This window comes from Odocoileus virginianus, unplaced genomic scaffold (genome assembly GCF_023699985.2).
Source record: "Odocoileus virginianus isolate 20LAN1187 ecotype Illinois unplaced genomic scaffold, Ovbor_1.2 Unplaced_Scaffold_3, whole genome shotgun sequence".
Taxonomy (NCBI): Eukaryota; Metazoa; Chordata; class Mammalia; order Artiodactyla; family Cervidae; genus Odocoileus; species Odocoileus virginianus.
The window spans coordinates 547,023-569,801 of NW_027224265.1; the positions used below are offsets into that span (position 1 = coordinate 547,023).

At 50.9% G+C, this 22,779-nt stretch overlaps 1 protein-coding gene across 3 annotated transcripts in view; it reads left to right on the top strand.

Annotated features, from left to right (window-relative positions):
* MCC (MCC regulator of WNT signaling pathway) overlaps positions 1 to 22,779 on the top strand; it is a 494,030-nt gene that overhangs the window by 457,230 nt on the left and 14,021 nt on the right. For all 3 annotated transcript variants that reach the window (XM_070462369.1, XM_070462370.1, XM_070462371.1), the window contains 3 exons: positions 9,973 to 10,207; positions 13,776 to 13,982; positions 18,002 to 18,102. In XM_070462369.1, coding sequence (XP_070318470.1) covers positions 9,973 to 10,207; positions 13,776 to 13,982; positions 18,002 to 18,102 — 543 coding nt within the window. The remainder of the gene's footprint in view (positions 1 to 9,972; positions 10,208 to 13,775; positions 13,983 to 18,001; positions 18,103 to 22,779) is intronic.

Sequence of the window (22,779 nt, forward strand, 5' to 3'; positions counted from 1 at the left end):
GCTGGCAGAGAGACTTCTATTCAGAGTGCCAGCCAGTTGCTCCCCTAGGTCTCGGGAAAGGATGCTGGGTGCCAGGCTCCAGACTGGTAGTACAGGGCAGCTCCTGATAACTGAAAGGTCGTGGTTTTGGAATGGAGCAGCGGAGGGGCAGTTCCCAGGGAGGAAAATGAACATGGTAACCAGCCCAACAGCTGACTGTCGTCAGGAGCCCAGAGATGCTGCTCTCACAGTTTTGAAACACTTTTTTTTTTTCTTACAAAACTACAGCTGCAGCCTCATCAGCTAATATAATTGTCTTAACAGACAGAGTAACTAGGTAATGTGGGTTGCCTGGATAGCTTTATCAGTGTATCACAGCAGTGAGTGAGGCAAGTGGACTAAACTAATGAGAAGTGAGAATGGGAATTCTTAGTCAGACCCGCTCTTCTTGTCAAGCATTACAATTTCAGATCATTGATCTAAATGTACAATAGGACAAGGGGCCAAGACAGCATCAGCGACAGCAAGTCTGCCCTTTTGGAGGCTGGGGTCCCTTCTGTCCTGCCAACAGGTGCCAATTCTGTCAGGCTGTGATTGCAGCCTTGAATTTAGCTCGGGAAGCAACCAGGGAACTGGGGTTCCACCTGGCTGACCACTCACACTGGGGCCTGCGCCCTCAGTTCAAATGCAGAGTGGTGGAACAGCAGAGGTGCCCAGCCCTCACCTTCCAGGATCTAAGATGAAGTTTCCCTGGAACAGAAAGAAAGGCTGAGCACAGTGGAACTGTGTCCACTGAGAGGGTGAATGCACCTGAAGCCCCATCCAGTTAGGGTAAGCCTGTGCGCCCCCTGCAAATCAGCAACCTTCAAGGAATGAGAGCCTGACTCAATCTGACTGTCAGAGTAGGCACGTCTACTTCCCTCTGAAAATAAGGTGCTTTCCCCACCCAAGTAGCAGGAGAATCTATGCGGAGTCCTTGGAACTTAGGCTTAGGAGTGCTCATCAGTTCTAAAGTCCAGCTCAGACATGGTCCTCTACATGATAGCCTGGTGTACAGGCCTCCTGCAAAAATGTTCTGTCACTTATCATTTAGCTTCTATGGGAACTAGATAGCTGAAAACGCTTTCACTTTTCTTAAAACTTGCTGATTCCCCAAAAATGTTATGCTCGTTGTGTTAAAAGTAAGCTTAACAATTGAAATCCAAGCATTACATAAAATTCCCCATGCAAGGACCGTCACTAAAAACAATATGGCACACAGTTTGGAGAGTGTCTTCACAGATTCAGCTGCCCATTTTTTTAATTACCTGCTAGCCCCTCAGTTGCCAGTGACAGACACATACTCAGATCTGGGGGTGGATATCGGGTCTCCCATACAGAAGCCTTGGACCCAGGCTGAAGGCAGAGGGCTCTGGTGAGCAGGAGAACCAAACCGCACCTGGCCCCCGTGGCCCCCACACCTCCCTGCTGCAGGCCGCTCCCCAGACGACACAAAACCCCCACGCCACCTCCATCAGTACACTGGGCTGACTGGTTTCACTGGTGTCAGGTAAGAAAATCCTGGGAAGGAACACCTTGCCCCTGCTGGGCTCAAGTACCGCCCTCAGTTATCTGTGGTCATGGTGGTTTCCGCAGGAGCCTCTGGGGCAGAGAGAAGGGGAGGGTCCCAGGAGAAGGGGCAGGGCTGTGTCGTCAACAGACCGACACGTGGCACCTTTAAAAATGTAACTCCACCTCATTTTAACCCAAAAAGGATCCTGTTAATCGGACTCTCTTGAATCTTGCCTTTACCTTCCCTTCCCCCTTAGTGTTGCTGTTTGTTTAGACATCTCTCTCTGTGTCATTCTTCTCAGTAGTAGCTCCCCTGGTAGCTCAGCTGGTAAAGAATCCGCCTGCAATGCAGGAGACCCCAGTTCAATTCCTGGGTTGGGAAGATCCCCTGGAGAAGGGATAGGCTACCCACTCCAGTATTCTTGGGCTTCCCTGGTGGCTCAGATGGTAAAGAATCCACCTGCAATGCAGGAGACCTGGGTTTGATCCCTGGGTTGGGAAGATCTCCTGGAGAAGATATGGCTACCCACTCCAGTGTTCCTGCCTGGAGAATTCTATGGTCAGAGGAGCCTGGCAGGCTGCAGAATGGGGTTGCAAGAGACAGACACTACTGGATGACTCCTTGTTGAATGTTCTCACTATTATAATACTGTTGCGGTCTCCACCCTGGTCCTTGCATCTGTGCCCCGATGCAGTTTCTGTGGGATCAAGTCTGAGAAGTAGAAGGTGCTGGCTCAAAAATGACTGTTATTTCAAATGTCAAGTAGTGCCCCCCCCCACCCCGTCCATGATGAAGCAAATGTGTTAGCACCTCTGTCTCCACACCTTTGCTGAAACTGGATGATATACATTTTTTTAAATTTGGTCAATCTCTAAGCAAAAAGAAAAAAAATACCCTTAATGTTTTACTTTGTACCTCTTAATTATTAGTGATGTTGGAAATCATTTACAGTCATCCCTCGGTACCCTCGAGGGATTGGTTCTGGACTTCTATGGATACCAGAGTTCAAGGATGCTCAAGTCCCTTGTGTAAAACATTGTAGTATTTGCATTAGAACCTACACACATCCTCTCATATATTTTAAATCATGTCTAAGCTACTTATATAATACCAAATATAATGTAAATGCTATGTAAATAGTTGTAAATAAAATGTAAATGCTATGTAAATAGTTGCCAGCACATGGCAAATTGAAGTTTTGCTCTTTGGAACTTCCTGGATTTTTTTTTTTTTAATCTCAAAATTTTTCCACCTGAAGTTGGCTAAATCTGCATATGCAGAATTCATAAGTAGGGAGTGCTGACTGTAAAGTGTTTAAGTTTTTTTAATGTCAGAGAAATTATTAGCAGCAATATAAGTATCAGATCTATATGGTGTTTATCTTGGTACGTTATCAGCAACCAAATCAGAAGCAGGTTAATATTTGTTTTAGAGATGCCTGGTTTCCAACACCATCATAACAGCACCTTATAAATAGCTGCAGAAATATCATCTGTCTCCTAACTGTGTCTCTCGTTTTGCCTTCCACTGTCAGCTAAGTTTCTGAAAGCAGAAAATGCTTGAGGACTGTAGTTATCTGGTGGCAGAGTTTACCTACCTGCATAATCTCAGAGGATCCGTTCCAGGACTCACACAGATTCCTCCAACCTCCATCATAAATGTAATATATATATATATATGTGTATACACACACACACACACACACACACACACATATATTTTTTTAATTCCCGGCTGTGCTGAGTCTTTGTTGCTTTGCTCGGGCTTCCTCTAGTTGCAGTGATCGGGAGCTCCTTTTCATTGCCGTGTGTGTGCTTCCCATTGCAGTGGCTTCCCTTATTGCAGAACACAGGCTGTATGTGTGTGGGCTTCAGTAGTTGCATCTCACAAGCTCTGGAGCATAGGCTCTGTACTTGGGGCATGCAGAAGTAGTTGCTTCATGGCATGTGAGATTTTACCAGACCAGGGATCAAACCTGTGACTCCTACATTGGTAGGCAGATTCTTATCCACTGTGCCAGGAAAGTCCCATAGAACAAGATTTATTTTTAAAAGATCCAGGTATAAGTGATCTGCGCAGGTTAAACTTGGTGTTTAAATGTCAGCTGTATTTTTTTTTTTTTTGAATAATTTTTCCTGCCTGAACCACCTCTCCTAGAGCATTCTTATAATCATGTGAGAGCATCCAGACCTAGGAGGTTTGGACTGTGTTGAGTATTTTTACTCCTTTGTGACAAAGAATTGTCAGAAAGGGGATGGGGCATGAGTGGATACCCAGCACAACACTGAAAGGTCCAGGCAGTTGACAGCTCAAGTTTCTGCTCAGAGAAGTGGGGCCAAATGTCACCTGGCCTGACCCCCCACCACCCTTCAAATAAGTTTTAAATGCTCAGCAACTAGAGGGCCCCCCAGTGGCACTTGTTGTAAGTGAGATTGTAACTGGGAGCCATGTAAGACATTGAGAAAAACTTCAGGAAGAATCCATCTCTGGTTTTCAAGGCAAAAGAAATGTTCTTTTCTGCCAAGACAAGATGAGGAAGCTGAAAAAATAGATGGGATTTTTTTCCCTATAAAGCAAGAGGGGAAGTTGTCTTGAGAACAAGGGTGAGACACATGGAGAGGGACAGAAGAGAGGCCATCTGAGCTCATCTGTTGCATCCAATCCCACGGTGACCATGCAGACAGGGGGTGGGGGCCCCAGGCCGGCCAGCAAGCGCTCCCCTCACTGGAGGCCCCCATGTGTGCAGTGAGTGGACATCCCGCAGGCCACTAATGCACTCTGAGCCGGGCCAGCGAGGGGAGCTCAAGCAGAGCATCAGGGAGAGAAGACCTGCGTGACCTGGCCTGGCTCCTGGAGAAACCAGAGCAAAGCCCAAAAACGTGCGGCCCCACCATCCCAGGCCAGGCCGGGCTTTCCTTCCTCTGCCCCTCTGCCCACCATCCCTCTCACTCCGGAGAGGAGGAGGAGCCCAGCCCCCTCGGACAGTGACGTATCCCCCCTTGACAACTGCGCTCACTGCGCTCCCGCGTTCCCCCTGCATCCCCGGCCGAGGGTTAATGGCTGACTTGACCCCGCCCAGCAGCGGCAGCGGCCCTCTGGAGACAGCGCCTTTGTCTAGGGGAGGCGGAGAAAGGGCCATGGCCTCCCCTCTGCTCACAGCTGTCATAGCCATATTCCGGGTAGGACAGTCAGAGCCCAAAGCAGAACTGTAATGAGCCTCGCCTGATCCGTTGCCCGCTGTGGTGTCCTGGGAGGGAGAGAGGGAAGCCGCCTGGAGGGGCTGCCAGGCTGGGTGCTTATCTGGAAATTAAACTTTCCCCTGGAAAAGCATTACAACCCTGAGCTTTCCACAGGGGCAGAGACTCTGGCGGGGAGAGCTTTTGTCCTTCTTTTCTGTTTCTTTCTCCCTTAAAACTCTACCACAGTAGAGAGGTGAGACAAAAGCCTTCCCTGCCAGAGTCGGGATCAGGCCCAGGTCCCAGAGGGTTCCAGGACAACCCAAAGCCAGGCAGCCTCTGCCCACCCAGGTCAGTGTCTCCCAGGCAGTTCTTGGGGGTATTCAGGTCCAGTCAGCACTGGCTGTTTTGCTGACCCTCAGACAGGCGGCTTTCTGCAGGACCTGCTAGGTGGCTGCCATCTCAAGAGGGAGGTCCTGGATCTGGTGTTGGGTGTGGAGAGGCCACTGGCCCAGCTTTTCCCTCCCGCTCTGCCTCCCCCAAAGCAAGCGCGGTGTGTGGCCTGCCAGCTTCAGGACCCATTGTCTCCTGCCCATAACCTGGTGAGGTGGGAACTGTTACTGTCCCCACTTTATCACAGCTGGAAAGCTTGGGTAACTTACTCTGCGCCATAAAGCTGGGCATGGGTAGAGGAAGATCGTTTACTCGGGCCTGCCTGATGTCAGAGACCTGCTTGTGCTCACTGGTACCCACCAGATCAGCCCAAGAACGTAGTGGCCACTCCCGAGAGAATTTGGGACTGGGTCCCATTACCTTTCAGGCTACTTTGCAAATGCCCACTTACCCTGTGGGGTTGACCAGTTGTTCTCAAACCTGCCTGAGCCTCAGAATCAGCTGGATGGTACATTTTAAAACAGAAGGCATAAAAAAAAAAAATAAATAAATAAAACAGAAGGCTGAAGAAAAAAAAAAAACAGAAGGCTGAAAAAATAAATAAATAAATAAAATTTAAAAAAAAACAGAAGGCTGCCCTGTGCCCCAGCATTCCCGACTCGGGGAGTCTGGGTCGTGGGGTCTGGGAACATGCATTCCTAACAAGTTCCCAGGTTATACTGCCGTCCCCAACCACTACTCTTTGACAACCACTGGGGAGCACCAGTCCTGCTCAACAGAAAATACACCAACATATTAACCTGTCAGGGCCTGCAGAATATTTGGAGAACTAACTCTAGGTTGTACTATCCTTTGAGTTTTGAAATAATTGTTTAAATGTTTACTGAGGCCTATTTGATTTATAACGTGTTAATTACTGCTGCACAGCAGAGTGCCTCAGTCATACACATGTATACGTTCTTTTCCACTGTTGTTATCACGGGATGGTGAATATAGTTCCCTCTGCCATACAGTAGCACCTCGTTGTTTATCCATCCTATATGTACCAGTTTTATACATCTGTATGGTATGTATAAATCGCGTCTATACATCAGCTTATCCGTCCTGTCCATGCCAAGCCCTCGGTGCTTCCCTCCCCCCACTCGGCGGCCATCCATCCATTCTCCGTGTCCCTGTTTCTGCTTCCTCGGTTCAGTTCAGTCACTCAGTTGCGTCTGACTCTTTGTGACCCCATGGACACCTGTTTTCATAGATAGGTTCATTGGTATCCTATTTTAGATTCCACATATAAGTGATATGGTATTTGTCTTTCTGATTTGCTTCACTTAGTATGATAATCTCTAGTTGCATCCATGTTGCTGTAAATGGCATTATTTTGTTCTTTTTTATGGCTAATATTCCATTTTACACACACACACACACACACACACACACACACATATCATCTTTATCCATTCATCTGTTCCTTCCATCTCTTGGCTATTGTAAACAGTACTGCTATGAACATCGGGGTGCATGTATCTTTGTGAATTGTAGTTTTGCCCAGATATATGCCCAATATGATTGCTGAATCATATGGTAATTCTACTTTTAGGTTTCTGAGGAATCCCCATACTGTTTTCCACTGTGGCTGCACCAACTTGCATTCCCACCATTTATGTAGGAGAGTTCCCTTTTCTCCACACACTCTCCAGCATTTACTATTTGTAGACTTTTTGATGATGGCCATGCTGACTGGTGTAAGGTACCTTCAGTTTGTAGGAAATAAGTGACAGGAATCAAACGGGTACCTCAAGTACCTCCTATTTCTTTTTAAAAAATTATGTATCTATTATACTTGGTGGGCATTCTCTAGTTGTGGAGAAGGGGGGCTGCTCAGTTGCAGTACACGGGCTGCTCCTCGTGGCGGCGTCTCTTGTTACGGAGCACAGGCTCTGGGTTTACGGGCTTCAGCAGCGGCAGCATGTGGGCCCAGGAGTTGCGGCACGTGGGCTTAGCTGCTCTGTGGCATGTGCCATCCTTCCAGACCAGGAGTTGAACCTGTGTCCCCTGCTTTGGCAGGATGACTCCCATCTATTGTACCACCAGGGAAGCCCAAGTGTGTTACATTTCTGAAGAAGTATTTCAAAGAAAACATGAAAAAAGGCCACCCAGGTATTAGTTTATCTCTGTGTTTTCTGTATGTTTAAAAATTTCCAGTGACTTTTAATGAAAAGAGTTGTAAAGTGAACCTCTGATGGTGAGTCTCATATTCATGGGAGAGGATTTTCCTGCCTGAAGCCTTCTCCCCACTCACTGGGAAAAAAATGTTGCTATTTCCCAGCACCGTGCTGTCTAAACATGCCATGTCTGGGAGGGCATCTCTTCACTCAGTCACGTGGAAAGCGCTGTGAGCACTGCCACCACTTCAGTTCACTCTAATTTTGCTCAGCGTGTGGAAGCTTAGGCCGTAGGCATCTATCCTCCACACTGTGTTGACAGTCCGTGCAGGCGAGCTCTGAGTCTTCCTGGGTGGTTTTATGTGAGGCATGCCTGTCACTGAGCTCTACGGAAGAAGGCTGAGGTGCTGAGGGAGGGACCCTCTCTCTCTTCGGGACGAGTCACTCTTGGACAGCCGTCATCCGCAGATGCCCCGCCGGCTCCCCGCGCCCTCTGCCGACGATGCCGGTTGCTCTTTCATGCTTCCCTTGCGCTGCTTTGTTTATGACGTCGCACCTGCAGCGTTCCAACTGGAGGGCGTTGCTGCTTGTCCCGTCTCATCCTTTTTAAAATACAGCTTGAGAATACATAGCACTGATCGATGAATAATTTTTAACCTCCTTCCTGTCTTCTCAGCTTCCACCTTCTCTCCAGAGCTTGTCACAATAGCCCCCAAAATGGTTCCTTTCTCTGACCTTGCCTCCCTGCATCCCTCAGTACAGCAGACAGAGGGAGCCTGTTAAAATGTAAGGTGAATCCTGTCACTCCTCTAGTATAGACCTTCCAGGGGCTTCTAAATCTAATTCTAGAGAGAAAACAATCTATGAGGCCCTATGAGACCTGGCATTCTGCCCCACACTCTCTGACCAGCTCTCCCCCTTCACCCCCGGTGGACACGTGTAAGTAACCGTCACCACCTCTGAAGAGGTGTTGTGTGTTGGTCAGACTGATCTAGCTCCGTCCTGATGGACTCAGGGGTGGTGGGGGGCCTCAGAGAGTCTGTGGTGATCGGGATCTTTTATGCTGGCCAGAGTTCTCTGACTTGAAGACCACCAGAGCCCTGGGGAGTCCTCTTCCTCATGTGTGTGGACTACCATCCCTTCCACCCTTCCCTCCCTGGAAGCCTCAACTTCTTGATAATGTGTCACAGACAAGAATGGGACGTTCTTGTCACATCGAGATTGTGAGGAGATTGCACCTGCTGGCTGGGGGCCTGTTACCCCTGTTGCTGTGAGGTGAGGAGGGCAGGTCTGGGCTCAGGGCAGTGAAACAGCCGGTGGATACCAGTTCCTGCTCCTTGCTCAGCACCTCACAATGGAAATCTTGGGGAGACAGGGCTGTGGAATGAGGCGACGTCAGCCTAGGCCCAGCTACACCGGATTCCAGCCACGAAATGTCTCACAACCTCCACTTCCAGGTTGGTAACAGCAGAGATGATGGTGCCAGACTGGCCTGTTTGATGAGAGCTAAATAGGCCCCTTGCTTGTTTATCTGCCATCTTTCCAAAGCCAGTTCCATGCGGGCTGTGTCAAGTGCAGGGGTGTCCAGAGAAACTGCTGTAGGTCTTGAGATCCAGGCTGCAGTTTTCCTGTCGTGCTCACCCTGCCGTGGGACTCTAGAACCCACAGAGACATTCATGGCCTGTCACATTCCCGGGGTTCGGGCCAGGTGCTCCTTGGAACTGCCAGCCCCGGCTTAGCATTCCCACAGCGTGGGTGGCCAAGGGCCCCTCGGATCAGCCTGTGTCCCTGTGAAGGATTTATGTTCATCCAAGATGGGAGAGGAACAGCCGTGGAGGCCTGGGGGCACCCTGCTTTCTAATGTGGCAATACTACAGAAGGTGCCCCCCACTGCCCTTCTTTCCAGCTCCCACCCCCTGGGGCGGCTGTCAGCGGTCTGGGGCGTGCATGCACAGTGCGTGTGTGTGCGCGCACACAGAGTCTGTAGGTCACACTGTAGATACTTTGTTCTTCACCTGCTCTGTTCCTTTAACGCATCCCTTTTGTTAAGTCTTGTCCATCAGCACACCTGTTTTGTTTCGTTTTTTAATTTAAACTTTTTATTTTGTATTGGGGTATAGCTGATTAACAATGTTGTGATAGTTTCAGGTGGACAGTGAAGGGACTCAGCCATACATATACATGTATCCATTCTCCCCCAAACTCCCCTCCCATCCAGGCTGCCACATAACACTGAGCAGAGTTCCCTGTGCTATACAGTAGGTCCTTGTTGGTTATCCATTTTAAATATAGCAGTGTGTACAACTATTTTTATGACATTTTTCATCCTATTTCCTCAAACTCTCTCCACCATTGTCATAATTATTTCCATAATGTCTACGTAATTTTGTTTTGATGTATACTATAATTCACTAAACCTTATATTCCACAAAACATCTTTGTGTACCTTTTTACTTCTGTGGAATTATTTCCTTAGTTCTAGAGTCCACATGTTGTCTTAAAGGGTATAAACATTTCCAATATTCTTCACGTATTTCTTTCCCAAAAGGTGATGTGAGTGTACAGTGCTAGGAAGAATGCTTTTTTGTTGTTGATGCTTTGGCGTTACCAGCTGGGTACTGTTGGGGGAGGAGGGCATGGAGGAGAATGAGGAGGGAAAGAGCTGTTAGCAGCGGCTGGAGATGCAGTGAGTTGGCTTGTTTTGTCTTCCCAGCACGACCAGCTCCACAGCCAGCAGCTGTGACACGGAGTTCACTAAAGAAGACGAGCAACGGCTCAAAGACTACATCCAGCAGCTCAGGAACGACAGGGCGGCGGTCAAGCTGACCATGCTGGAGCTGGAGAGCGTCCACATCGACCCGCTCAGCTACGACGTCAAGCCGCGGGGGGACAGCCAGCGGCTAGACCTGGAAAACGCAGTGCTGATGCAGGAGCTCATGGCCATGAAGGTACCCGTGTTGGGGGCGGGGGTGCTCTTCTCACACCCTCATCCCCTGCACTCCGCGTCACCAGGAGGAAACATAAAAAGGCCTCTCGAAAGCTGGTCAGCCATCCATGTTCAGTTGCCTCTCCACAGGAGGACGGCCAGAACCTCGTGTGTAGACAGGAGTGGTTTCAGTATGTCTCAGGGTCCCTTGGGCTGGACGTGCTCCTAGAGAGGTGCACCGAGCACTGGCAAAGTTTTGGGGGTCCCAGGCCAGAATGGAGCACCCCGTCTCCAGGAGAAGCCAGAGGAGGCCTCTGTAGGCTGAGGAGGCCTCTGTAAGCTGAAGCGGCCTCTGTAGGCTGAAGCAGCCTCTGTTCGGTCTCCAGAGTGCTTGCAGGTGCTTCCCAGGTTGACGCTGATGTTCAGGTGAGCTGGGGAGAACAGGGCCAGGCCAGGGCAGCATTTGGACAGGAGCCCTGGTTTCCTGACCCCCTGGTCCCTTTGGTGCCACGTGGAGCATCAACAACCATCATCCCCATCACACCCCGGTGACTGGCTCAGCACAGCCGTCCCTTCCGTGGCCACTCAAGCCGGAGTCAGGGGAAGCCTGGGGGCCGTGACAGCAGATACTGGTCCTCCTGCTCAGACCTGGCCTCACTCCCCCTCGGGAATCCTCATGCGATATTGGCTGACTTCCCCTCTCACTGCCCATGAGCTGGGAGGCGTGTCCTTCGCTGCGGGGACTTCCCCCTCTCTGTGGGGCTCGGAACCCTGCAGAATCAGCTCTGAAGCTGCCCTTCTATGATTTCTTGCCAATGTCACATTTCCTTTGGCTGAAGACTACAGATTTCCTTCTTATATTCAGGCCAGTGTGTTGTGTGATAAATTCAGTGCTGTTTTGGCCAGGAAATAGCTTTCTGGTGAAATAAAAAGTCTAATATTCCCTTTGATGCTTGTGAATAAAGTATGTACACACTGTACAAATTTTATTTTTAAAAAATAGAAATTATAAAAAGCTGGGAGAGAATTAACCCATCAGATCATAACTCAGGGACAGCCACTGGGTCCCCTCCCGAGGGCTGCCCTCCCTGTGTGTCCCTCCAGTGTGCTCAGGGGTGTGTGATCGCCCATCGAATCCAGAGGCCGCAGAGTCACCCTTTTGTTCTAAGCTGCAGCTGCTGAAAAACTCAAGTTTTCTGGTTGTTTTCACTTGTGCTTGGTGTTCAGTAAACATTATTGATCTCTAGATGGACGTGGCTCCTCAGATCTGCTCTTCTGCTAAACAGCCCATCCTCTCATCATCACTCCTCTTCCTTTTTCTCTCCAACTGTTTTAAATATTTATTTTCTATGTTTTCCCTTGTTAATTCTGGTTCTTTAAATGCAGATTCTGGTCCTTTAAATGCCTCACCCTGACTCACTTCCATTTTCTCTATGTGTGCGTGCGTGTGTGTGTGTGTGTGTGTGTGTGTGTGTGTGAACAGCCTCTGTTCTGTCTCCAGAGTGCTTGCAGGTGCTTCCCAGGTTGACGCTGATGTTCAGGTGAGCTGGGGAGAACAGGGCCAGGCCAGGGCAGCATTTGGACAGGAGCCCTGGTTTCCTGACCCCCTGGTCCCTTTGGGCACCAACACTCATCATCCCCATCACACCCCGGGTGCCAGTTCACCCTCGGTGGAAGTCTTGTCTTCTCGGTGGTCCTGGGCCATCCTAGGTGGAGATATCCCTGTAAATGCTTGCAGCCTTGACCTGTTCGGACCTGTCGGTTTCAGAGGTTTAGGGCTGGTCTTTGTTATACTCTCAGCTGAGAGCTCCTGTTGTCCGTTCATAATCCCTCAGGTTTGTCATCTGATTTCTCAGAGGAGGCTTTTCTTCTCTTTTCCCCCGAAACCTGAGTGAGGACACCTCTGTCCTGGCCACGTCTCCCGGTAGGCGGTCTTCTAGTCTCCTCTACGAGGTAGTGCTCCCGCCACGCTCTCCGGCCTGGCTGTCCGCCCTGCCCTTGTGCAGGTGCTGAAAGCCCAGCACCTGGGCCCCCTGCCCACCCGAGGCCACAGGGGCCGGCACTGTGACTGCCTCATCTTTCCTCTTGGGCAGAACACCCGCTTCATCTCTGGCACCTATGCATTCATCTCTCCTTCTCTCAAGCTTGCATCTGTGTGTTGTTCTGGGTGTGACTGTCCACATTAGTTCAGGACACAGTGTTGCCAGCACCTTAAGAATCCTGTTTCTGGTGGCAAGAGATGAGACAGTTCAGTGTGTGGAAACACCTTTCATCCTGGTTTTATGTCATCGTCAGGAAAGGTTTGCGTCTTCTTCTGAGCAGTTGCTCGGCACAGTGCCTTCTCTGTGGCTAATGCCCACGTCCCAGAGTGTAACTAGCCAGGGTGGGTGCCCTTCCGGTGTTCCCCACATTGGAGCTGAGAACATCCCCTCCCGGGTCTGGCTTACCCAGGAGACCACAGCAGGCCTGTGGCTTGCTGCCTCAGAGGAGGGTCACTTTGGGGGTGTCGGCAGTCAGTGACTTGGTGAATCCCTCTCGAGGGGTTCAGTGTATGAAGTGACTGAGCATATGAGGAATCCTTTTAAGTAGGATCACAGAAAGAGCTGGGGAGACTGACCCCATGGGGTCATGGGGTGGTGGACTCGCCCCCCAGCAGAGGCAAAGCCCAGGGTCATGTATGGGCTCACCTCGAAAGGGGGACTGTAGCTTGGTGCTTACCTGGCCTCTGAGCTGGAGGTCGTGGGTTCAAACTCAGGCTCCATAATTTATTCAGCATGTGGGCTGAAGAAGCCGTGGGCTCTGCTCACCTCAGTGTCCCATCCATGAATGGAGATATTCATAGTACCTACCTCAGGGTGAGAGGACTTAATGAGCTGCTTAGTATAACCATTTAAAGCAGTGTTACCTGCTCAGTAAATGCTAGTGCTTCTCACTGTTACCTGGTCCAAGGGAGCACTGTCCTATTTTAGGGTCACTTCTTACTCTTCACAGCAAACTCTCCTTAGACTTCTCCAAGATACTTTAAGAAGTGACCTGATGAATAGCCACTTGATAAGGGCTCTGTTTCGATGGATTTTATTTGGGTCCTGAAGTTGATAGGACCTGGGGCCAGTGTCACTGCCGTGGGTGCTTCTGAGCTGCCCAGCATGGCTGCAGGACCCAACTGCCATGAGGGCGATGATATCCATGGATTAATGTCATGAAAATGGGAAGGGAAATGGAATTTAGAAGGGACCTAGTCAGATGCTTCAACCTCTTTGACGCGGGTTAGCCTCTGCCTGCCAGAAAACTGGTCTCCAGCAAGGCGAGTATGACCACTGGGGAAGTGGAGGTGGAATATCCTGGTTGTTAGGAAGATGTTCCTTATTGTGCCGAAGCCTGTAGGCCTGTCCCTTCTACCCATTGATCTCGGTTCCGGGGCACAGTGGCAAGCCCATGGTGTGGTGCCACAGTCAGTACTGCGGACGTGTGGAGACAGCCGTCTGGTGCCCCCCCAGCAGCTGCCAAGTGACACCTCCGCAGGGCCTCGCGGGGCAGCCGGGGGCCCTGCTGCCGCCCCACCAGCCCCTCGTACACTCTGCGCCCCGCAGGAGGAGATGGCCGAGCTGAAGGCCCAGCTCTACCTCCTGGAGAAGGAGAAGAAGGCCCTGGAGCTGAAGCTGAGCACGCGAGAAGCCCAGGAACAGGCCTACCTGGTCCACATCGAGCACCTGAAGTCGGAGGTGGAGGAGCAGAAGGAGCAGCGCACACGGTCCCTGAGCTCCACCAGCAGCGGCGGCAAGGACGCAGCCGGCAAGGTAGGGGCGGGCCAGCTCAGGCTCCCCTCCACAGAGCCTGAGGCCGGCAAGGCAGGGGCGGGCCAGCTCAGCCTCCCCTCCTGCAGAGCCTGAGGCCCGCAAGGTAGGGGCGGGCCAGCTCAGTCTCCCCTCCACCGAGCCTGAGGCCGGCCAGGTAGGGGCGGGCCAGCTCAGCCTCCCCTCCGCGGAGCCTGAGGCCAGCCAGGTAGGGGCGGGCCAGCTCAGCCTCCCCTCCGCGGAGCCTGAGGCCGGCAAGGTAGGGGCGGGCCAGCTCAGCCTCCCCTCCCGCACAGCCTGAGGCCGGCAAGGTAGGGGCGGGCCAGCTCAGGCTCCCCTCCCGCACAGCCTGAGGCCGGCCAGGTAGGGGCGGGCCAGCTCAGCCTCCCCTCCACAGAGCCTCACTCTCACTGCCCTCAGCTTCCTTATTTGCAGAGCAACTGCAGCCATTCTGGAGATCTGAAGGACAGTGTCATTTTGAGTGCAAAGAAACCAAGTCCACACTTTTTCAAACCTCACTTTTTGTAGCAGGTAAAGCATCCCATAGATCATGGTCTCATCCAGGGAGTGGCCTGTGCAGTGGACCAGGACGCGGGTACTCACCCCACCTCCTCCCCCTGGCCCATGTGATCATCGGTGTTGATCACGTGGTACTGATCACCACACAGGTCATCTCCCCTAAGAGTTATCCCCATTTACATCAGAAAAAAGAGGTTTAAAAGAATGGGGGGGGGGGTGTCTCACAGTTGGTAAATGGCAGAATCAGGGTTTAACCCCAGTCTGGCTGACTCTGGTCCCCCTCCTCTCCTGTGTTTCCTCCTCAACTTCCTTAAGGTGGAAGGCAGGAGGTGGCCTGAGGCAGAGGAGGAGGAGGGTGAGCCCTGAGTTACCCCAAGGAGCTCAGAGTGTGGACTGCCGGTGGCATCATCTTGCAGACTCACACTTTCATTAACCCTCAAGACTTTTTTTCTAGAATTCAAGCTCATTCCGTCATCCTCTATTGCAGAATAATTCCAAATACTGCGTTGGAGAAAAAAAATAGTCTAGACCCTAAAGAAAAATATCCCTCGTCGCAGGGTGCTCTAATTCTGTGCGTGCGATTTTCTGTTGCTGATGAATGCCAGCTTCTCCTGACCCGTTTATCTGTGGCCCAGGACTGTGGGCATGCTTGCTGGTCTAGTGAGTGGCCCCTCATGGCCCAGGTGCAGAGGCGTCTTCACCAGAGGAGTGTCCCTGAGAAGAAAGCCCCTTGCTGATGCTCTGTGGCAGGGAATGGGTCCCCTAAACAGCTAAGATCTGTGCTGCCTGCTCCAGAGGCCAGAGCCGCCCTCTGCCCACTCTCACCTACAAGGCTGCCCAGGGAGCTGGGGCCCCAGCACCCAGCGAGGCTGCTCTCCCAAGGCCCTGCTGCTCCTCAGTCATCCATTCCTGTGATGGGTGTGATCTGGTCCAGGCAAGATGCTGGAGGCAGTTCCAGGAGTTTAGCTTCCAGTGGGGGACACTGATGGGCAAATAGATGATCACAACACAGGACACAACATCCAGAGTGCAAAGATGGATGTCCGGTGCAAGGGGACGCCACAGGCCAGACCCACGATCCAGATTTGGAGGTTAGGCGCAGGTTTCCTGAACGCAGACCCAGTGGAGAGTGGGTGCAAGCCCGATGAAGAGGCCAGGAAGGACGCGGAAGTGTGCCCTGGGCTGATGGAGCAGCGCAGGCCAAGCCCAGGGGGAGGAGGGGTCAGTGTTGGCTGGAGAGCCCCACCAGCTACCTGTCCTGGGCACAGGGAAGGATTGCAGCGGGGCTTTTGCAGGGAGTGACGTGACACAGTCTGAGCTTTGGAAGGTCACCATGTGGGTGCGCATGCCGGTGCCTGGGGGTCTGACCACGGGCCGGGCAGCACTGCTTCTTCGCCCGAGGGGATCCGGGCTCCCAGACGTGGCTTGTCTGTCCTGTGGCTCCGGGCTCCCAGACGTGGCTTGTCTGTCCTGTGGCAGCGGCTTCAGAACCTGTGCTCAGCCTTTGAGCTTGTGAGCCGTCGCTGTGGGACAGAGCTCCTGTGTTTGCCTGGGTGCTCTTAGGGTGGGCTGGAAGTGGACTTACCAAGCTCTTAGGAGGCCCATGAGCTGAGCTTTTCCCCCTAGTTCTCAGTATTTATTTTGACTGGGGGAAGCACTGTATTTTGTGGAATGGCTCCAAAAAAAAACAGAAATCTCTTTGACGGAGAAGACCAGATGATTTATTTTTATTTTTTTACATTAGAGAACAGAGCTTTTATAAAAGTACCCTGTGTTGTTCAGGTAATGAAATTAGAATAAGCTGATTATTTTGTCTTTCAAAAATTAGATCCATTTACTCTATGAATAATATCTCCCTTCTGGGCTATTCATTTGGTCTTATCTGTTGGTAGATGAGGCAAGCAGTCTGGAGCAGACGCTGGTGCCAGATAGTCAATATTTTAGGATTTTGGGGTCATACAGACTCTGCTGCACCTATGTAACTCTGTCATTGCAAAATTGTCTCTTCCTTACTGTGAAGGAAGTGACAACACAGACACAGAGGCACATGGCTAGGTTAACAATGCTTCATTTATAGACATTGAAATTTAAATTTCATATGATTCCTACATATCATAAAATAGTCCTTTGATTTCTTTCCCTTGATTTTAAAAATAGAAACACAATTCTTACTCTGTGGGCATTTATAAAAACAGGTGGCCAGTCAGACTGGAGTCTAGAACATCTATTCTTGCTTCGAGGTAGGGAGGTGGTTGGGTATCATGCTTGGTTTAAAACTTCCCTTCAGCCAGCAGGCTGGGTCCCACATCTTGACCAAATCACATTAGGTTTTTTCAGTTCTTGTCTGTATGCTGCAGAGATTACCAGACGTTCTCAGTGAGCGGCACTGGGTGAAACAAAGCTGGCCCTGTCTTTAAGGAGACACGTCAACCCCGCAGGGGAGTCGATGTCCTCACAGAGGGTGTTGGACTCTGGAGAGATTGCAGAGCTGGTCAGTGGCGGCTCAGGGCTGCAGGACACCAGGTGGAGCGGAGGGAAGCGAGCAGAGCTGGGCGCGGGAGGAGGGCTCAGACGCGGCGCTCCCCTCCTCCAGAGCGCCGGGTGGTGTGGCACGTCTGTGCGGGCGGCAGAGGCGCCCCAGTGCCTCCCGTCATCTGGACTCTGCCCCTGACCCCTTGACTCCTTGCAGCGCTCACCCATTGAGATGCAGCCTTCTGTCTACATTCGGTCTCGAGTAACAGGACACAAGCTTTTTCTTCTGGAGCCTGGGTTGTAGTAAATCCTCAGGGAATGTCTGCTGAGCAGATTATCAGATGAGCGCTGTCCGCCTCTGCTTATTCCACAGCAGAGCAGCTGCCCTCCGTCTGTCTGCAGACAGCGGGCAAGTGGGTACAGCTGTGGTGTTATGAATGGACTGTGCTCCATGCCAGATTTAGGCCTTTTCTGAAGGCTCTTATGTGTCCTCATCTGTAAAACGGGAGGCGTTGGTTTAGGTGACGTCAAAGTTCCTGTCTGATGCCAAGATGTACTTCCATTTTCCTCCCCTTTTCCTGGGTTTTCTAGATTACCTGAACCCAGTAAAGCCCCTGAATCCAGAGAAGATTGGTTTTCTTCCCGGAGGGTGTGGGATGGGGGGGAGGGACCACATAAGCATGTGTGTTTCCCACGTGTCTTTCCTGAGTGACAGGAGCGCTGACCTGAGTGGGCATCCTGGTTCTGCCAAGTCCTTGCAGTGACTCAGGACAGCATCACTTCCCTGTGCCTTGGTTTCTCCTTGGCCAGGAGGGGATCCTGACAGTGTCCACTGCAGAGGGCCGTCACAGTGGTCAGACGAGGGAACTCGTGTGTGTGACCTGGGTGCCCCGTGAGTGCTCTGGACGTGGGGCAGCCTGGGTGTGCTGCGGGCACCTGGCCAGGGCCGCCTGGCACTCTGCTCACCTCCCGCTCTGCCACTGGCGCCCGCAGCTCAGCTGCAGGCCTCACCCGGTGCTTTGCATCCTCAGGAGTGTCCGGATGCCGCCTCCCCCGCCCTGTCTCTGGCCGAACTGCGGACGGCGTGCGGCGACAGCGAGCTGGCTGCGGAGTTCACGAATGCCATCCGTCGGTAAGTGCCCAGCCCGCCACCCAGAAGGGTGGTTTCTTCCAGGGGTGACGTTGTATGCAGGGGTGACAGGGTAGGCCAGGTGACGGTGTATGCAGGGGTGACAGGGTAGTCCAGGGGTGATGGTGTAGGCCAGGGGTGATGGCTGGGGTTAGTTCTCCCAGCTGCTGACGCCACTCACCAGGAGTATCACAGGTGCCTGGGAGAGAGGAGGCCCTGTACTGCCTTCTTGTGCAGGCCTGCAGGCCAGAAAGGTGAGTGCAAGAGGAAAGTATATATAGTCATCCCACCTGCAGAGAGAAAAAGGTCTGCTCCTTCGCCTTTCTGTTGCGGTGTGGCATTGGCTAGAACCTCAGGACTGTGTTAAAAGCTGACAGTCCAAACAGACGTCTTTGGTATCACTGGGATGGAATATTGCAGGTAAATTCTGTTGGCTCTTTCAGGAATTTTTAACAGTTTCTTTGGCTGCTTTATACATATAGCATATTCCTCAAATATAAAGATAATGAAGTTGATTAAAGAGAAAAAAAAAACAAACAGGCATCCTTACCTTGTTTGCAGCTTCAATGAGAATGCCTGCCTCACCATCTCTGTCTTTGCACTCAGACGGCCTCTGTTTATTTACCTCCGGACGTTTTCCTCTATTGTGGCTGTTTCTCGCTGTCCTTTCTCTCTAGATCTGTCTTCCATATCCTGACTTTTCATCCTCTGCCCACCCTTCTGCACTCAGTTCTAGAGCAAGGATATCCAGCAGAAAAGTAATGCAAATCACACTGTAATGTTAAATGTGCTAGGATCCATGTTTTAAAAAAAAGAAACACATATAATCCACTTTAATAATGTATTTTATTTCACTCAGTGCATCCAAAATATTTCAAAATGTAAATCCATGTCTCTAAAAGATATTATTTCTTCTAATTTTTCTAATTCTTTTTTATTAAATTTTCTTCTAAATTTTTTTTTCTATTAAATTTTCAAAATCTACTGTGAATTTAGTACGTTTATACTTGTTGCACATCAGATTCCAACGAGCCAACGTGTCCAGCAGTCAGTAGCTCACGTGGCTGTGGCTGCCCTATGAAATAGTGTGGTTCTGAGGAGGTTGTTAAGGTCCACTTTCCAGCCCACTCCAGTGTTCTTGCCTGAAGAATCCCCATGGACAGAGGAGCCTGGTGGGCTACAGTCCCGGGGTTGCAAGAGTCAGACGCGACTGAGCGACTGAACAACAAATGTAATCCTTAGCTGGAGCCACCATGGTGTTTGACCGATGCGTTGAGTTTATTTGGCTGATTAAATCTGTCATCTCTCTTGTAGTGATGTGACATCTTCTTGCGTCTCTCTGAGGACACTTATACTTAATATCTTGTCTACTGTACTGACTCTTTCCTCACAGGTGAGCTTTACAGTGAGTTTGGTGACTTGGCTCCGGCTCGTAAGCTCACCTTGCGTGCTTTCTGTCCCCCCCTGCTGACGGCAGGGCTCCAGGCCGCGTGTCTGATCCAGGTGTCTGGTCCCCTCCCGTTCTGATGGCTGGAGCACCCCTGAGTCCCCTTCTTCCCTTTGTAGCAGCTTGCTTCTGTGTGCATTTTGAGCTGTGGTTTCCTTTTTCAAGAATAAAACCTGCCTTTCCTTTTTTACGATTGCTCACGGTTTCTGACAGAGAATGCTCCTTAATTTCTATCATTCTTTAGAATTTTGTAAAAAAAATACATGTGCCATCACTTGGGAGGATTTGGAATGGAAGGGAAGGCTACGGTGCACGCTCAGGCTGCTGTCGGGGTCCAGCCGGGGCTCTTGATATTGTGTGGCCTCCGGCTGAGGGTGAACCGAACGCCGCCTTGCAGGGAACCTCACCACTCTCCTGACTGACTCGCTGCCACTTTTGGTCTTTCCTTCCAAGTTGTAATAGCTCAGTTTTTATACTGCCAGCGCTTCTGGCCGTGTGGTTAATTGGTAATCACTTCGCTTGAGGAGGGAAGAGAGAAGCTGTGGGGAAAATGCCCTCACCTAATCCTGATGACGTGATTGCACCAGAAACCAGGGACGCAAACCACCCCCTGCTTCCAACTGGGAGCCATTTGGATATTGTGTCTGTAAGCTAAACCCCTGCCTTTTTCAAAGATCCCGAACCTCAGAGGCCCTCGCTGGCACATGCAGGTTGCAGATTCTGCTGACTAAACATAAAGAGATTTCATTTGTTCTGTCAGTCACAATGGATTTCCAATAGCCAGCCTTGAGTTGGTTAGCATGGATTTCTAATCAAGCCCCAGATATATGGAGCCAAGAAAGAACCCACAGGGCTACAGGAAAAAGGAAAATAACATAATTATACTGTATACATAGCTTAGAAATGGGAATCGTTATTTCATGAGGGCGTATAATACAGATGCCCAAGCACTGAGGTTTGGGGTGTTTTTCTTTTTAAAAGTCAAGTGGAAAAAAAAAAAAAAAAAGTCAAGTGGAAACTACCACCTTCCTTGAAGGTGTTAAATCACCGCCAAGCTAGTGGCTGAGTCAGTCGAGGGTTTCCTCCCAGAATTTTCAGACCTATTCCTTCTTTGGAAAAGGATGCTTCCAAACACCGAAGTCGTGGGCCCCAGGAACAGGACTGAAGAGAGCGGGTGGGCAGAGGGGCGGCAGAGGCTGTGTGTGCTGAGTTACAGCTCGGGTCCAACTCTTGTGACCCCATGGACTGAAGCCCGCCAGGCTTCTCCGTCTGTGACTCTCCAGGCAAGAAGACTGCAGGGCTTACCATGCCCTCCTCCAGGGGACCTTCCTGACCCAGGGATCGAACCTGCATCTCTTGCATCTCCTGTGTTAGCAGGTGGGTTCTTTACCACTGGCGCACCTGTGGCGGAGGCTAGACGCGGGCTTTTCTGGCGGGAGCCCCAGGAAGGGCCTTGCAACGCTCCAGCCACTGCCTGGCTCCTGTCCTGCCCCAGCGGCTGCGGCCCTGCACCCAACCCTCTTCTGTCTGGAACAAAACCAGGCCTCCATGCAATCACACATTTACCGCCTAACTTCCATCTGTGCTGATTTCATTCCCTCCACTTCCGTGAATACTTATGGTGGGATCATGGCTCCGGGCTTGCCATAAAACCCCATCTGGATAACCAGGTTTCCTGTCTTGCACATGAGGAGTTTTCTTATCGGGCCACCTTGTCTTCACTGTTGTCTGCACAGGCTGTGTGCTGCAAAGCCCTTCTCTACCCCAGATCCCTCTCTTGCTCACATTCCTAGTAAAATCTAACTGAACAGCCTTCCCACCAGAGAAGTAAGCTATGACAATGCAGCTCAGGAGAGGGAATTTTCAGAAAGGAGTCCTCTTGTACTTCTGTGGTATTTGTGTAGCCTACCTTGAGGACCCGGGCACAGCTGAGAAGAGCAGACTGTTTCTCCATCATGCTTAGGAAGCAGCAAGGAGGAGGTGGTGTCCCCCGTATGAGGTGGAGGAGGCAGGGGAGGGGAGACTGGACAGCAAGGCTGAGTGGTCACGCAAGGTCGCACAGCCAGGCCGCGAGGAAATCACACGCCACTGCTTTCTCCGCTGGACTCCATGTGCTGGCAGGGGGCTGCTTACCCATTGAGTGTGAGCCGAGCCTGCTCGTGGGCTTCTTCCCTGTCTATAAAATTTATTTCTTGATTCTTGTGTGCCCTGAAAGTGAAAGCCGCTCAGTCATGTCTGACTCTTTGTGACCCCATGGACTATACAGTCCATGGAATTCTTCAGGCCAGAATACTGAGAAATATCAATAACCTCAGATATGCAGATGACACCACCCTTATGGCAGAAAGCAAAGAACTAAAGAGCCTCTTGATGAAAGTGAAAGAGGAGAGTGAAAAAGTTGGCTTAAAACTAAGATCATGGCATCCAGTCCCATCACCTCATGGGAAATAGATGGGGAGACAGTGGAAACAGTGTCAGACTTTATTTTGGGGGGCTCCAAAATCACTGCAGATGGTGACTGCAGCCATGAAATTAAAAGACGCTTACTCCTTGGAAGGAAAGTGATGACCAACCTAGATAGCATATTAAAAAGCAGAGACATTACTTTGCCAACAAAGGTCCATCTGGTCAAGGCTATGGTTTTTCCAGTGGTCATGTATGGATGTGAGAGCTGGACTGTGAAGAAAGCTTGAGCACTGAAAAATTGATGCTTTTGAACTGTGGTGTTGGAGAAGACTCTTGAGAGTCCCTTGGACTGCAAGGAGATCCAACTGGTCCATCCTAGAGGAGATCAGTCCTGGGTGTTCATTGGAAGGACTGATGCTGAAGCTGAAACTCCAGTACTTTGGCCACCTGATGCGAAGAACTGACTCATTGGAAAAGACCCTGATGCTGGGAAAGATTGAAGGCGGGAGGAGAAGGGGACGACAGAGGATGAGATGACTGAATGTCATCACCAACTCAATGGACATGATTTTGGGTAAACTCCGGGAGTTGGTGAAGAACAGGGAAGCCTGGCATGCTGCAGTCCATGGGGTCACAAAGAGACACGACTGAGCAACTGAACTGAACTGAACTGAGCCTTTCCCTTCTCCAGGGGATCTTCCCAACCCAGGTCTCCCTCATTGCAGGCGGATTCTTTACCAGCTGAGCCACAAGGGAAGCCCAAGAATACTGGAGTGGGTAGCCTATCCCTTCTCCAGCAGATCTTCCCAACCCAAGAATCGAACTGG